This window comes from Argopecten irradians, chromosome 12 (genome assembly GCF_041381155.1).
Source record: "Argopecten irradians isolate NY chromosome 12, Ai_NY, whole genome shotgun sequence".
Taxonomy (NCBI): Eukaryota; Metazoa; Mollusca; class Bivalvia; order Pectinida; family Pectinidae; genus Argopecten; species Argopecten irradians.
The window spans coordinates 40,262,116-40,280,025 of record NC_091145.1 but is presented as its reverse complement, the minus strand read 5'-3'; the positions used below and the strand labels follow the sequence as shown (position 1 = coordinate 40,280,025).

The window sequence follows — 17,910 nt, the reverse complement described above, 5'->3', positions numbered from 1 at the left end:
ATCGACTTCTCCATAACTGCTGGTCGGATTTCAATAAAATTTGACTGGTAGCATCCTTATGGGCTACTAACTGAAAATTGTACAAATGATGGGGCTGACCCCCCAGGGGCCTGAGGGGCGGGGCCAAAAGGGGTCAATTTGGCTATTTCCATATAGACGACTTCTTCTCTGAAACCAAGCATGGGATAGCACCCATAATGCAATGGTAGCATCCTTACAGGGTGGGGATTCAAAATTGTACAAATGATGGGGCTGACCCCCCGGGGGCCTGAGGGGCGGGGTCAAATGGGGTCAATTTGGCTATTTCCATATAAACGACTTCTTCTCTGAAACTAAGCATGAGATACCACTCATAATGCAATTGTAGTATCGTTATAGGGTGGGGATTAAAAATTGTACAAATGATGGGGCTGACTCCCGGGGGGGCTGAGGGGCGGGGTCAAAAGGGGTCAATTTGGCTATTTCCATATAAACGACTTCTTCTCTGAAACTAAGCATGAGATACCACTCATAATGCAATTGTAGTATCGTTATAGGGTGGGGATTAAAAATTGTACAAATGATGGGGCTGACTCCCCGGGGGGGCTGAGGGGCGGGCCAAAAGGGGTCAATTTGGCTATTTCCATATAAACGACTTCTTCTCTGAAACCAAGCATGGGATAGCACCCATAATGCAATGATATCATCCTTATAGGGTGGGGATTCAAAATTGTACAAATAATGGGGCTGACCCCCTGGGGGCTGAGGGGCGGGGTCAAAAGGGGCCAATTTGGCTATTTCCATATAAACAACTTCTTCTCTGAAACTAAATATGGTATAGCACCCATAATGCAATGGTAGCATCCTTATAGGGTGGGGATTCAAGATTGTGCAAATGATAGGGCTGATCCCCCCGGGGGCCTGAGGGGCGGGGTCAAAAGAGGTCAATTTGGCTATTTCCATATAAATGACTTCTTCTCTGCAACTAAGCATGGTATAGCACCCATTATGCAATGGTAGCATCCTTATAGTGTGGGGATTCAAAATTGTGCAAATGATAGGGCTGACCCCCGGGGGGGGGGGGGGGGCCTGAGGGGCGGGGTCAAAAGGGGTCAATTTGGCTATTTCCATATAAATGACTTCTTCTCTGCAACTAAGCATGGTATAGCACCCATAATGCAATGGTAGCATCCTTGTAGGCTGGGGATTCCAAATTGAGCAAATGATAGGGCTGACCCCCCGGGGGCCTGAGGGGCGGGGTCAAAAGTGGTCAATTTCCATATAAATGACTTTTTCTCTGCAACTTAACATGGGATTGCGCTCATAATGCAATGGTTACATCCTTATAGGGTTTGGATTCAAAATTTTGCAAATGATGGGGCTGACCCCCCCGGGAGCCTGAAGGGTGGGGTCAAAAGGGGTCAATTTAGCTATTTCCATATAAACGACTTCTTCTCTGCAACTAAGAATGGAAGAGCACTTACAATGCAATGGTAGCATGTACAAATGATAGGGCTGACCCCCAGGGCCTTAAACGGCAATAGATGCGAGGTCAAAAAGGTCAATTAGGCTACTATTTTCATATAAATTACTTTGTCTCTGAACCTATGTATTGGATAGCATATTTGTATGGTATCAATAGCATCATTGTATGGTTGTGATTCAAAATTAAACTTTGGGAGTCAATTTTGCTTATTTTTCTAATTGTCAGATTCTTGTGATAATTACTAACAAAAAACCAGGTGAGCGATACAGGCCCTCTGGGCCTCTTGTTGTCAAGGATACATTGGTTTGATTCCTGCTAGAGTTCTCGACATAAATACAGGATACTTATTATCAAGGATACATTGGTTTGATTCCTGCAAGAGTTCGCAACACAAATACAGGATACTTATTATCAAGGATACATTGGTTTGATTCCTGCAAGAGTTCGCAACACAAATGCAGTATGCTTATTATCAAGGATACATTTGTTTGATCCCTGCTAGAGTTCTTAACTCAAATACAGGATACTTATTATCAAGGAGACATTGGTTTGAATTCAGCTAGAGTTCTCGACACAAATACAGTATACTTATTATCAAGGAGACATTTGGTTTGATTCCTGCTAGACTTCTCAACACAAATAGTTTCCCTTTTTCATTCACAATAGTAACAATAAATTTGAAATGATTATAAATTGTCCTTTCTTGTCTATATACCTAACTGAGTGCATTGTATTGTGAACAGGTTACAGGGCTTGAATGAAGAGCTGAGTAGTGGGGACAAGGAAAAAGCCAAAGCAGCCTTTTATCAAGAGGTATCTATTTCTTCTCTGTCCAGTCAACCTGGTAGATGATTATGTATATTGTTTTTTTGCTTGTGTTCAGGCGGCCATCTTGGATTTTGATAGTTAAAGTTTGTTACCGCTATTTCTCAAAAAGTACTGAAGGGATCTTTTTCAAATTTCATATGTAGGTTCCCCTAGGACCCTAGTTGTGCAAATTGCATTTTGGGACCGATCGGTCAACAAGATGGCCGACAGGTGGCCATCTTGGATTTTGATAGTTAAAGTTTGTTATCGCTATTTCTCAGAAAGTACTGAAGGGATCTTTCTCAAATTCCATGCATAGTTTCCCCTGGTACCCTAGTTGTGCATAGTACCTTTAAGGACTGATCCATAATGCCTTTCGGGACAGATCGGTAAACAAGATGGCTAACTGGCCGCCATCTTAGATTTCATTGTTGTAGTTTGTTACCACTATTTTCTTAGAAAGTACTATAGCAATCTGTCTCAAATTTTATATGTAGTGTGTTTGAAAAAGTTTGAAAACTTTTTCTCTGCAACTAACATGAATTTAACCAAATAATGCCACAAACATCCTTGGGGATGGGGAACAAACTTTGTATAAATTTTGGGGCACTACCCCCAAGGAGGGGCGGGGATAGGGGGGTCAAAAGAGGTAAAATTTCCTAAATTTCATATAACTGTCATAGAGTTCTGAATGGAATGATAAAACTAAATTTGGGAAAAAGGGAACAAACTGTAAAAGATAGGGCTGACCCCTGGGGGGCAGGAAGGGATGCCCAATAGGTGGTAACATAGAGTTCTGAATGGAATTGTAACCAAATTTGGGCCACAAACATCCTTGGGGGATCAAGGGGGAACTGCATTGTATAAATTTTGGCTGACCCCCCGTGGGGAGGAGGGGGGGGGCAAATTAGGGTTAATTTCATAGAGTTCTGAATGGAATGTACCACCAAATGTTTTGGCCACAAACATCCTTGGGGGAGGGGAACAGAACTTGTATAAATTTTGGCTCTGGTCCCCCTGCAGGAGGGGCGGAGCCCAATAGGGGTAATAAGGTAAATATTTCTAAATCTTAATTGTCTAGAGTTCTGAATGGAATGCAATTTTGGCCACAAACATCCTTGGGGGATTTCAACAAACTAAATTTTGGCTCTGAATTCCCCGGGGCAGATTACTTAACTCCAATCAAATTTCAGTTTAAATCCTTCTGAAAATCGCTACTAGTCATAGAGTTTCATTGGTTTGATTGTAACCATTTGGCCTTCCATCCTTGGGGAACTTATTGTCAAGAACTTTGGGGGCCCAATAGGGGTAATAGATTCAATCCTTTTCGCTACAAGTCAATAGAGTTTGAATCAGGAATTGTAACCCTTTTTTGGCTCAAACATCCTTGGGGAGGGGGGACAAGTTTGAGTTTGAAAAGCAGGGAAAAGATCCCTCTTTCCATTGTCAGACATAGATCATTCTTTGGTGGGCGCCAAGATCCCTCTGGGATCTCTTTTCTTCTGCTGGAATGATTTCTGACACTTTTCTCAGAAACTGCTAGGCCGATGATCATGAAACCTGGTAGGCATACTCCATAGGGTGTGGGATGATGCATAAAGGCTGTTTTTCCCGTTTTCAGGTTTCGGTCTCCGATCTCAATGAAAATTGGTCTTAAAGGGGTTTTAAGGTATGGCGAACAACATGCAGACATTTTCATAAAGTTTTTGTTATTCCAAGATGGCCGCTGGCTCGACATTTCCTGTTCTTCAGGTTTCTTTCTCCGATCTTCGAAAATTGGTCTATAAGGGTTTTAAGGGGATGGCGAACAACATGCAAATATTTTCGTAAAGATTTTGGTATTCCAAGATGGCCGCTGGACCAACTTCCTGGTTTTATGTTTCAATTCATTGAAAATTGGTCTATAGGGGCTGATCATTAATGATCAATATGATAAAAATTTTGAAAGATTGTTGCTGGGCCAACTTCCTGTTTTCAAATTTCCGTCTGCAAATCATTGAAAATTGGTAAATGTGGGTTTTAACTTTAAATTTTAAGGGATGCCATACAGTCATGATTACTGCCAAATAAATTCCTCTGAAACTAGCCTTGTATTAGGTATGTACATTTTAGGAGACCCTGAATTCCAATATAAAAGTACATCCAAATTTCTCCCCAAGATGTTCATACACTGTGCAACTGCATTCTTGATTTGTTGCAGGTGGGGATGGGGAGGGGGTCGTTTGGGTGACTTTGTAATGGTGTCATTACAATGAGTACTTGTTAACAATAATATGAACACATGCCATCACCAGTGATGTTTTAGCCCACCATCATCAGATGGTTTGCTATTCAAATTGCCTTTCGTCTGTCGTCCTTGCATCCATTAAGATTCTTTTTACAACTATTTCTCAGAAACTACTCAAATGATTCCCTTGGACCCAAATTGTGCATATTGCATTTTGGGACCGATCGGTCAACAACATGGACGTCAGGCAGTCATCTTGGATTTTGATGGTTTAAGTCAGTTACCCATATTTCTCAGAAAGTACTTAAGGGATTCCTCTCAAATTTCATACTTAGTTTGCAGCTGAAGTCTGAAAAGCAGAGAAAAGAATCATCTTTCCATTGTTAGGCACATTCTTTGGTTGGTGCCAAGATCCTTCTGGGATCTCTTGTCTATAACCTTTTTCAGAAATGATTTATTTGACTTGATAGATAAAATAAGGTTGATGAGATTACAGTACCATTTCTTATTACAGTTTGATATGTTAGTTTAATGAATGATATTGATTATTAATGGTATTTGTAATTACATAAAGACTAGGGCCAATAGATTAATTACAGGTAGATGAACTAAGGTTATTTGATTGATGTTACTAATTACAGGTAGATAAACTAAGGTTATTTGATTGGTGTTACTAATTACAGGTAGATGAACTAAGGTTATTTGATTGATGTTACTAATTACAGGTAGATGAACTAAGGTTATTTGACTGATGTTACTAATTACAGGTAGATGAACTAAGGTTATTTTATTGATGTTACTATGTACAGGTAGATGAACTAAAGTTATTTGATTGATGTTACTAATTACAGGTAGATGAACTAAATAAGAAGTTGGAAGAGGAGAAGAGAGCTCAGTTGGAGGCTGTCCACCGTCAGACATCTGGTGAGAACTCTCACAGTCGTGTAAAGGAATGGAAGGAGGAGGAAGTACAGTTCCTGATCAAAGCTGTCAATCTGTTCCCAGCTGGCACAAAGGACAGGTGGGTTTTAGGGTTGTAACGATTCATTGACCCAGTGATTTGATATGATTTTCAATTCTTACCTCACAATTCAGTTATTTGTAAAATCTAGAAATCAAGATAGAATTGTGTTTTCTCTGGAGTTCATACAAAGTACATGAAAACAAGAGTAAACATAATATTCACACTGGAATTAGACTTTTAATGAAACGGTCTGATCATGATCAATCCCAAAATTGAGCAAACCTAAATGTTCCTGTACAAAAACCATAAAATTACCATGTGGTTAAACAGTCATCATTAGTTGATAATGTCGTATTCATATTACAGTTATTGTGATTGATTGTGTGAGAAAGCAGTCTGCCAATCAAATACATTGTCTTTTGACATTACGGAAAACACAAACGTCATTGTAATTTAAAGAAACAAATCAAATCGAAATTCAGGCAAAGTGAATATCAGTAGAAGTCAATGAATCATTTCACTGCTAGACTGGGATTAGTTGTCTGGCTGTCTCGCCGGTAAACACATGCTCAGTAGTCACAGTAATATATAGAAGACTCATTCAGTCAATATTCCTTTTTTCCTAATTTCTGTGTTCCTTTCAAGGTGGGAAGTAATAGCAAGCTTCATCAAGCAACATGTAACCACAAGTAATAAAACAGCTAGAGATGTGCTGGGGAAAGCCAAAGATCTACAGAAAAATGGTAAGCTCTTCTGGTCCTGTAACCATTTTGTTAGATAGCTTCAGTCATTTTACTGTTCATGACTTGGTCAACAATTTTATATAAAACTGAAAAGGTCCCAACTGTTTCCTTACTCACAGGAAACTTTTACCCAAAGGAAATTTAATTTGCTGTAACTATTTAACAACTTATGTAGTTCTGCACTTGTACTTGATATGTTAAAGTGTACACGGAATGGTTTGGTATATAAGGCTTGATAAATGCGTCATTGGATGAAATTTAGAGTGGCGAAAGTACGAGTTTCATAGCGAATACGGTATTAGAGATAATACGCCGTTTCTCTAGAACACACCTGAAGCCCCCAGCCATTGACCCCGATTCGGGACCCCTGACCTGTGACGTCACGAGTACAACGGGATCGAATCTACTCGCATAAGTAAGAGTGACAATTTTCGGTGACTGGCGTCTAATATAAACTACCAGTTTGTAAATATAGATTTTGAAGACTCAAATACCTGTGTACATGTCCGATACATGTTTAATTTTATCCTCAATCAAAGATAGAGATTGGAATACGCTTGGAAATAGAGATTTATACCATACATATATATTGATGTACCTGTCGTAGATAATGAACATCTTTGTGCGATTACTGCATAATTATACACAATAAAATGTACATAATAATCCACGTACCTTGTATATCCGCGGTGTTTGGAACCTCATATACATGTACACGAATATCATACATGTGTATCAAGGGGGTATATATATATGTGTTCTTGATAATTTCATCCAAAACCCAACTCGGGTCGTCTAATGTCTACTGGTCCAACCCGCTTTACAATTTCTAAATTGTTCATAAAATCTGCCCATACAAATTAAGGTATGAATCTTAACCAAGGATTTGTTAGTCCTTGTTCTAAACAGATTTTTTTTTTTTTTTTGCATATATGCAAATGCATCTACTAACTGCGTTATGTCTGAAATCGATTGTGTGACTTAATTACTGTATGTTTGAAACCATTGCTTAATTAACAGTATGTATATGTTTGTCATTTAATTCTACTGTGATTTGGCGGATTTAATTTTATATACCAAGTTTTGAGACCGGTCACATCACAAATATTTATTATTTAGCAGACGTGATATTTTTCGATCAATTTTTTTTTTTTTTTTTTTTTTTTTACGAAATTCGTTCAGCTTTCGTATAGAATCTTCTACAGTGCATCCGACAACTTGCTGATATTTCGCTCAAGGTCATTTACTTGTCTTTACTTGAAATATAAATCATGCACGGGTCAGACGATAAAAAATGAGACTGAAGATGTCTATGTCTACTCCAAATAGCAGATATCAAGTATCAAAATCAGAATACTTCCGAATAGCCAATGTCGTGCTGCGTTAATCCTTAACCTGTATACTGCAGTAACTAAAACGCGTGGTCAACTCTGGCTAATTAGGGGGCTAACGAGTTACGTAAGAAAGGTGTTTAGTGACCTGTCACGCTGTGTTAACTAGCACATGTCACGTGTCAAAATATCTGTTCACAGGTAAGTTAGATGGACCATCATGTAATCGTTGAATAATGTCATATTTACAGTAAAATATACCGTCCGTACATAATATATAACAAGTGTATCACACTACATGCATGGTTAATATTTCTGATAGTTGCTCCAATTCTTTGTTAATTTTGGTCAATTTCGATCATTATATGATATCAATAATGATAATCTATATGACCAATAAATGTACTGTTGAAGATTGTTTAAATAACACATGTCTACATAGTAAGTTTTTTGTTGTTTTTTATCCCCCCCCCCCCAAAAAAAAAAAAAATAAAATAAAATAAAATAAAATAAAAAATGTCTGTGATATCTACGTGTTTTGAACTATGAAATACATTATATAACAAACTTTCTTTTTGTTATGTTTGTTCTTTATTTATACAGAAACATGTTCCAATGGATAATTATATATGACCAAGGATTTTATGGCCATCATTTCCCAAAATCAACTCCTTTTAGATTACATAGTGAAAATTAGATATTCCCGAACTTTTATAATTTAATAATTTATTAAAACAGAGATTATATTTCTAGTTAAAAGGTACCGAGCCGTGCATGTATAAAAGTTTACACAAGTCAGAGATATAGATAATATAATTATTGAAATCTCTGCACAATTATATTACATGTAGCCTTGTTTTGCAATATTTCCTTAATACATAATCAAATCATCATCATAACTATATATGCAGAAACATATCTATATATGTTTCTGATATATACTTGTAAAATTCTCGTAAGCCCATTTCAGGAATTCATATATGTCCACCTTTGTGCTATAACCACACTACCAAATAACCCACTGCCGTTGTCCTCGTGACGTCACATCCGGCTATTCCCCAAATCAGCGTGAGTGGCCGATTCCCTATTAGCAGTCAATATACAGGTAAAAATCGGGCACTTCGGAGGGCGGTATCTCGGTACTGAAGCGGTTGATCTTGATGCGGTTTTCAACATTCTTGTCAGGAGATCAAACAGAATAACATATCAAAATATAATTTTCCGTTCCGTGTACACTTTAATTGATTGTTTGGTTGTTATCTTGGGGTCAATCAAACTCATCTCTAGGCCCCAAGACATTTCTTATCAATAAGTTATGAAAACTAAGAGGTCAAGAGGACCTGTACTGCTCACCAGGTTAAAAATACATATTTGCTTTCAATATTTACAGAGTATTTACTGGGTATATACATTTTCTGATTACATTGTAAATACATTCCTAATGTCTGATTACATTGTAGATACATTCCTAATGTCTGATTACATTGTAGATACATTCCTAATGTCTGATTACATTGTAGATACATTCCTAATGTCTGATTACATTGTAAATACATTCCTAATGTCTGATTACATTGTAAATACATTCCTAATGTCTGATTACATTGTAGATACATTCCTAATGTCTGATTACATTGTAGATACATTCCTAATGTCTGATTACATTGTAAATACATTCCTAATGTCTGATTACATTGTAGATACATTCCTAATGTCTGATTACATTGTAGATACATTCCTAATGTCTGATTACATTGTAGATACATTCCTAATGTCTGATTACATTGTAATACATTCCTAATGTCTGATTACATTGTAATACATTCCTAATGTCTGATTACATTGTAGATACATTCCTAATGTCTGATTACATTGTAGATACATTCCTAATGTCTGATTACATTGTAGATACATTCCTAATGTCTGATTACATTGTAGATACATTCCTAATGTCTGATTACATTGTAATACATTCCTAATGTCTGATTACATTGTAGATACATTCCTAATGTCTGATTACATGTAGATACATTCCTAATGTCTGATTACATTGTAGATACATTCCTAATGTCTGATTACATTGTAAATACATTCCTAATGTCTGATTACATTGTAAATACATTCCTAATGTCTGATTACATTGTAGATACATTCCTAATGTCTGATTACACTGTAGATACATTCCTAATGTCTGATTACACTGTAGATACATTCCTAATGTCTGATTACATTGTAGATACATTCCTAATGTCTGATTACATTGTAAATACATTCCTAATGTCTGATTACATTGTAGATACATTCCTAATGTCTGATTACATTGTAGATACATTCCTAATGTCTGTTTACATTGTAAATACATTCCTAATGTCTGATTACATTGTAGATACATTCCTAATGTCTGATTACATTGTAGATACATTCCTGATGTCTGATTACATTGTAGATACATTCCTAATGTCTGATTACATTGTAGATACATTCCTGATGTCTGATTACATTGTAGATACATTCCTAATGTCTGATTACATTGTAGATACATTCCTAATGTCTGATTACATTGTAAATACATTCCTAATGTCTGATTACATTGTAGATACATTCCTAATGTCTGATTACATTGTAGATACATTCCTAATGTCTGATTACATTGTAGATACATTCCTAATGTCTGATTACATTGTAGATACATTCCTAATGTCTGATTACATTGTAATACATTCCTAATGTCTGATTACATTGTAATACATTCCTAATGTCTGATTACATTGTAGATACATTCCTAATGTCTGATTACATTGTAGATACATTCCTAATGTCTGATTACATTGTAGATACATTCCTAATGTCTGATTACATTGTAGATACATTCCTAATGTCTGATTACATTGTAGATACATATCCTAATGTCTGATTACATTGTAGATACATTCCTAATGTCTGATTACATTGTAGATACATTCCTAATGTCTGATTACATTGTAGATACATTCCTAATGTCCTGAATGTCTGATTACATTGTAAATACATTCCTAATGTCTGATTACATTGTAAATACATTCCTAATGTCTGATTACATTGTAGATACATTCCCTAATGTCCTGAATTACATTGTAGATACATTCCTAATGTCTGATTACATGGTAGATACATTCCTAATGTCTGATTACATTGTAGATACATTCCTAATGTCTGATTACATTGTGATTACATTGTAAATACATTCCTAATGTCTGATTACATTGTAAATACATTCCTAATGTCTGATTACATTGTAATACATTCCTAATGTCTGATTACATTGTAGATACATTCCTAATGTCTGATTACATTGTAGATACATTCTATGTATTCCCTAATGTCTGATTACATTGTAGATACATTCCTGATGTCTGATTACATTGTAAATACATTCCTAATGTCTGATTACATTGTAGATACATTCCTAATGTCTGATTACATTGTAGATACATTCCTAATGTCTGATTACATTGTAAATACATTCCTAATGTCTGATTACATTGTAGATACATTCCTAATGTCTGATTACATTGTAATACATTCCTAATGTCTGATTACATTGTAATTACATTCCTAATGTCTGATTACATTGTAGATACATTCCTAATGTCTGATTACATTGTAATACATTCCTAATGTCTGATTACATTGTAAATTTCCTACTGATTACATTGTAAATTATTCCTAATGTCTGATTACATGTAGATACATTCCTAATGTCTGATTACATTGTAGATACATTCCTAATGTCTGATTACATTGTAAATACATTCCTAATGTCTGATTACATTGTAAATACATTTCTAATGTCTGATTACATTGTAGATACATTCCTAATGTCTGATTACATTGTAAATACATTCCTAATGTCTGATTACATTGTAAATACATTCCATAATGTCTGATTACATTGTAGATACATTCCTAATGTCTGATTACATTGTAGATACATTCCTAATGTCTGATTACATTGTAAATACATTCCTAATGTCTGATTACATTGTAGATACATTCCTAATGTCTGAATTACATTGTAGATACATTCCTAATGTCTGATTACATTGTAGATACATTCCTAATGTCTGATTACATTGTAAATACATTCCTTTCGTTGATTGATGTCTGATTACATTGTAGATACATTCCTAATGTCTGATTACATTGTAGATACATTCCTAATGTCTGATTACATTGTAGATACATTCCTAATGTCTGATTACATTGTAGATACATTCCTAATGTCTGATTACATTGTAGATACATTCCTCCTAATGTCTGATTACATTGTAGATACATTCCTAATGTCTGATTACATTGTAGATACATTCCTAATGTCTGATTACATTGTAGATACATTCCTAATGTCTGATTTGTACATTGTAGATACATTCCTAATGTCTGATTACATTGTAGATACATTCCTAATGTCTGATTACATTGTAGATACATTCCTAATGTCTGATTACATTGTAGATACATTCCTAATGTCTGATTACATTGTAGATACATTCCTAATGTCTGATTACATTGTAGATACATTCCTAATGTCTGATTACATTGTAGATACATTCCTAATGTCTGATTACATTGTAGATACATTCCTAATGTCTGATTACATTGTAGATACATTCCTAATGTCTGATTACATTGTAGATACATTCCTAATGTCTGATTACATTGTAGATACATTCCTTAAACAAGATGCCGATAGAAAAGCGTTTGAAAAGTTTGAGGCCCAAACAATCAAGCCTTCAGCTCACACCGCGCTAAACCAAAGGAGGGAGTTACAAGTGAAAGGTTTGAATGTAAGCCTTGAGGGTTTCATACATTATAATATATATCATATGAAAAGTATTTTGGGTACCTATCGGCTCAACAAGATGTTTTTTTTGGGTGAATCTTTCTCACCATTAATAACTCCAATCGTGTCATGTTTATATTAATAGTTAACAGTTTGTTACGCTATTTCTCAGATGTGAAGGGATCTTTCTCAAATAAGTAGTAATGCATATTGTTGAATTCGACTGGCCAGACTACATCCTACTTTCCAGAAAGTACTGACAAAAAAGGTTCCCCTAGGGGGCCTTAGTTGAGCAGCATTTTTGAGCATTGATGACAAAGACCACCTGATTACTGATTAGTTGTCGCACTAATTGAAAGCTTTGTTTTCTCTAGATTTTACTAACTCAGAAGCCGCCCCCCTTAGTTGACTGCCGAGGAATTTTGATAGTTAAAGTTTGTACCGCTATTTCCCAAGAAAAGTTATGAAGGAGATCTCCTCAAATTTCAATGTAGGTTTCTGTTAATGCCGACTGGCGTCCATCTTGTTTTGTAGTTAAAGGGACTGTACCATATCTCTATTGACAAAAACCATCAGGAGCATTGATGACAAAGACCACCTGATTACTGATTTACTAATTACTGTTCTAATTTTACTGATTATACTTCTTCACTAATTTACTGATTTGTTTCTAGCTGTTGGAGAACAACAGATCCGAGAGACCGGTACTAACCCCGCCCCCTGGACTGCCGAGGAACAGAAACTGCTGGAGCAGTCACTAAAGACCTTTCCTGCTAGCACCCCCGAAAGATGGGAAAAGATTGCGCAGGTGCTCCCAGCGCGAAGCAAGAAAGACTGTATGAAGAGATATAAGGTAATATTTAATGCAATCATTCTAAAATTTAGAATTCATAAAGTGGTAATCATATAAGACGGTCACCTGAGTTAGAATATATAATGAAACAAATAATGAAACAAATTAAAGACATATAAACACTATATGCTGGGCCTTGAAGTTGGTCAGTGATTTATAAATTTGACCTTTTTAGACTATGAAGAGTATTTGCTTCCATCAAACCTGTGAACTTAGAGGTATTTTTGAAATTTTAATCAATTTGACCCTGTTTGGTCCTGCCCCTCTGGTCCCCCAGGGGGTCATCGAGGACGGATATGGATGTTAAAATGCTATATCTTCGGCTAATAATTCTAATCAAGTTTGACTAATTTTCTACGAAAATTGGGCAAATAATGTTCACAAATATGTTTTTCTTATATAAACTAAAGTAAACTTGACCCCTCCCCAGGGGGTAACGTGAGACCCCAAGATCATATAATTCACAGTTTTTATAAAACACCTGAAGACCTTTCCATCTACAGTCAAACCTCGATGTATCGAAGTTGAAGGGACCGTCAGAAAAACTTCGAAACATCGAGACTTCGAATTATTCGTGGTTGAAATTAGACCAATGTTTTTTTTACCATGACCAACTGTGGTAGTTGTATACATGTCGTCTCCGTTCCGTAAACTTTATAATCATTGTACCACAAGCAAAACAAAATAAAAACGAAGTATGCAATTAATCACATGTATTGCTATCGTTAGCAATTTTAGAATCTACAAAACGATTGTAGATTCTAAAAGATCGATATTCTTGGTTTGATATAGGAGAAACTAATTGCTATCGTCAGCAATACATACGTATATTATAAACAAGACTTACGTGTACTAGGTCTAACCCATGTACAAGTGTTCGTTTTGTGACTATTTAAGCGATGGTTAATATTACGGAATGAATATAAAAACGAAAACACGTTGTAAAAACGGAACTAAAAAGGAGAAACCGAAAGCGCTTCAACACCTACAAAATACTTCGATTTAGAATGATCGATCTGCTCCAGTATTTATGCCAAAGTTGTGCAATGTAACAGTTTTGAGTATGAGTTACTAATAATGTGGCTCGCTATTTACTGTTCCGTAAATTCTACAAACCGCTACCAATGGCGGCGGCGAACATCAAAAACGACTAACTGTATCTTTGCCATACTAATGATTTAATAACACAGCTTGTAAAAACAAAGCACCGGGTATCGGCCTGATTAGTGATATTAATTATCTTGATGATATCAAGCTAGCAACACAAGCTGTCATAATCCCTATTGTCCGGCGAAGGGCCGTCGCGAGACAGCTAGGTGTGACAGCATGCCGCGGGGTATCTGCGAACACCTGATCTGTATAGGTAAATTTTATTCGAATCATCGAGTGTCAGTTACCTATGATTCTATAACAAATGGTCTATGAAAGAAGTTCGATACATCGAGAAATTCGATTCATAAAACTTTGATTCATACATGGGTTAGTTAGTAATGTTATATAGTGAAGAAATTCGGGACCAGACAAAAAGTTCGATACAGCGAGAAATTCGATTCATCGAAGTTCGAATCATCGAGGTTTGACTGTATAATTATTTGATTCTACTATATCCAGAATTTTAGAAGATTTTTGAAGTTTTAGCCTATTTGACCCTTTTTTAGCCCCCCCCCCCCCCTGCCCCCAGGGGGTCGGCCAGGACCAATGTGGATATGCTATTAAAATGCTATCTCAGGCTAATAATTCTAACCAAGTTTGACTCATTTCCTATGAAAATTGAGCAAAAAATGCTCATTAATGTGTTTTTCCTATATAAACTATAGTAAACTTGACCCCCTCCCCAAGGGGAAACAGAAGACCCCAGGGTCATATAATTTACAATTTTTATAAACAAACTTTAAGAACTTTTCATATCTATTAAGTGTATTTGATTATACCATTTCCAGAATTTTAAAAGAATATTTTTGAAGTTTTAGCCTATTTGACCTTTTTTGGCCCCGCCCCTCTGCCCCCAGGGGGTCGGCCTGGACCAATATGGATATGATATTAAAATGCTATCTCAGGCTAATAATTCTAACCAAGTTTGACTCATTTCCAATGAAAATTGAGCAAAAAAAGCTCATAAATGTGTTTTCCCTATATAAACTATAGTAAACTTGACCCCCTCCCCAAGGGGAAACAGGAGACCCCAGGGTCATATAATTCACAATTTTTGTAAAGGACCTTAAGACCTTTCTATTTATGAAAAGTATTTGTTTCTACCATTTCCAGAATTTCAGAAGAAGATTTTTGAAGTTTTAGCCTATTTGACCCTTTTTTAGCCCCGCCCCTCTGCCCCCAGGGGGTCGACCAGAACCAATGTGGATATGATATTAAAATGCTATCTCAGGCTAATAATTCTAACCAAGTTTGACTCGTTTCCAATGAAAATTGAGCAAAAAATGCTCATAAATGTGTTTTCCCTATATAAACTATAGTAAACTTGACCCCCTCCCCAGGTGGAAACGTGAGACACCAGGGTCATATAATTCACAATTTTTGTAAAGGACCTTAAGACCTTTCTATTTATGAAAAGTATTTGATTCTACCATATCCAGAATTTCGGAAGAAGATTTTTGAAGTTTTAGCCTGTTTGACCCCTTTTGACCCCGCTTCTAAGGCCCCTGGGGGTCAGTTATAGAAAATTTGTTAATAGGATTAAATGGCCATCTCATACTGATAATTCTGACATTTGACTCATTTCCTATTACAAATGACCAAATAATGCGCAAAAATGTGTTTTCTCAATATAAAGTATAGTAAACTTAACCCCCTCCCCAGGAGGAAACTAGAGACCCCAGGGTCATATAATTCACAATTTTTGTAAAGGACCTTAAGACCTTTCTATCTATGAAGAGTATTTGATTCTACCACATCTGTGAGTAGAGAAGAAGATTTTTGAAATTTTACTCAATTTTACCCCTTTTGGCCCCTCCCACAGCCCCCTGGGGAGTGGGGACCATACAATTCACAATTTTGATTGGCCTTATGCCTTAGAAGGTTTGTGCAAAATTTCATTGATATTGCTTCAGCAGTTTTGGAGAAGAAGTCGAAAATGTAAATTGTTTACGGACATACGACGCACGACAACGGACAAAAGGCGATTAGAATAGGTCACTTGAGACTTCGTCTCAGGTGACCTAAAAAAAACCTAAAAGAGGTCAGTTCTCTCAGGCCATTTACAGTGGGACCTGCAGCTTGTCTCTGGAACATGTTGCACTATCTGTCTCCCTTCCTAGGAATTCATCATGAACTTGCTCCAGATGTGTAAATAAACCTCATCTCATTTCCTAAGAATTGATAAGGCACCATGTTCAGATATATAAATAAGCCAATTTGTATTTCTAGGAACTTGTGGAACTGATCAGAGCCAAGAAGGCCGCTACAGAAGCTGCTGCCAAGAAGAAATGACCTTGACCTTGTTATAGTTCCAACTGACCCACCATTCCTGGTCTCCAGGTGTCTCGTCACCAGCCACTTCCTGTCATAGGCTATGTCTTGTGTCGTACATCTTGCTTATGGCCACTTGAGATCACAAACACTTATGTCATATCTAATGCCAGTGATTAGTAGGAAGGTTTAAAAAAAGAGCTGAAATGTGTTACCTAGGAAAGGTTCATTGATATCATTAACGTTTAAGAGGAATTGTAGGATGTTTAGTCACATATCCATGACTACACCAACCTGTAATATTCCCCTTGAGATCATCAACGCAGCACATTTTATGAGTTTTATTATCGTACTCAGTATACAGGACTGAAATCAGCTTGTGTTAATAGATGGCTTACATTCTTAAGTTCTGTTGCAGAAATTTACAGAAATTTACAGCAGATTACATATGGAGGCGGGTGTATTTATCCGTCTGACAGATATAGCTTTCAATATCTTTGTTTGATGTAAAGCTAACTTGGGCTGAGTTAATCTGAATTTTTGTACCAATGATGGTGAATATAATATTGAAATTCTTGTTACAATTCTCATTGCTGACATCTTTGGTTGTTAATAATGATTTTTTTACTAAATTAGTATTATAATGTATTCATGACTGAAGTCCAGATGTTTTGACCAGACCAGATATGTAGGCTGTATAATCTAGGTACAGATACAGTGTTTCAGTTTTCTTACGTTGTACCAGTTCTCACTCTAGTGCACAGTTCTGTGATCCTGTTAACTTTGTGTAGATCATTGTTTTATGCATCAAATTCACAAATTGTATTACAATAAGTTTGGACATTCGTCAAAAATAAAATATGTCAAAAAGCATTTAGCTTTCTTTTCTTCTTTTTAATCATAAAGCTCTACATGGATTGTAACCAAATTTGGCCAAAAACATCCTCTGGGGAAGGGAAACAGAGTTTGTATTAATTTGGCTCTGACCCTGACCCACTAGGGGGGCGTGGCCAAATAGGGACTCGCCTTGATGATACTGAAGTGTTGTTATCGTGGATGTAAAATTTTGCAATTTACTGTTTAGAACAGGGAAATATTTTTATAAATCTTTGCAACCTTTGAAAGCATCATTTACATGAGTTTGATAGGTAAAACAACGCTTTTAAATTTTGTGAATTTGGGTGCTATATTTTAGCGAAATTAAAGCCCCTGCAAATAATAGCAACTACACAGTAGTTGACGAAGGCGAGGTGTTCCTTTATGCTGGTGGTGTCA

The 17,910-nt window shown here is 36.2% G+C and overlaps 1 protein-coding gene across 1 annotated transcript in view; it reads left to right on the top strand.

The window, feature by feature from the left end:
* Nucleotides 1–17,508, top strand: part of LOC138305177 (dnaJ homolog subfamily C member 2-like) — a 34,993-nt gene extending 17,485 nt beyond the window's left edge. The window contains 7 exon segments of the mRNA XM_069245601.1: nt 2,209–2,278; nt 5,351–5,520; nt 6,109–6,206; nt 12,242–12,321; nt 12,324–12,363; nt 13,034–13,212; nt 16,594–17,508. Coding sequence (XP_069101702.1) covers nt 2,209–2,278; nt 5,351–5,520; nt 6,109–6,206; nt 12,242–12,321; nt 12,324–12,363; nt 13,034–13,212; nt 16,594–16,656 — 700 coding nt within the window. The 3' untranslated portion in view covers nt 16,657–17,508.
* Nucleotides 17,509–17,910: the final 402 nt, after the last annotated feature.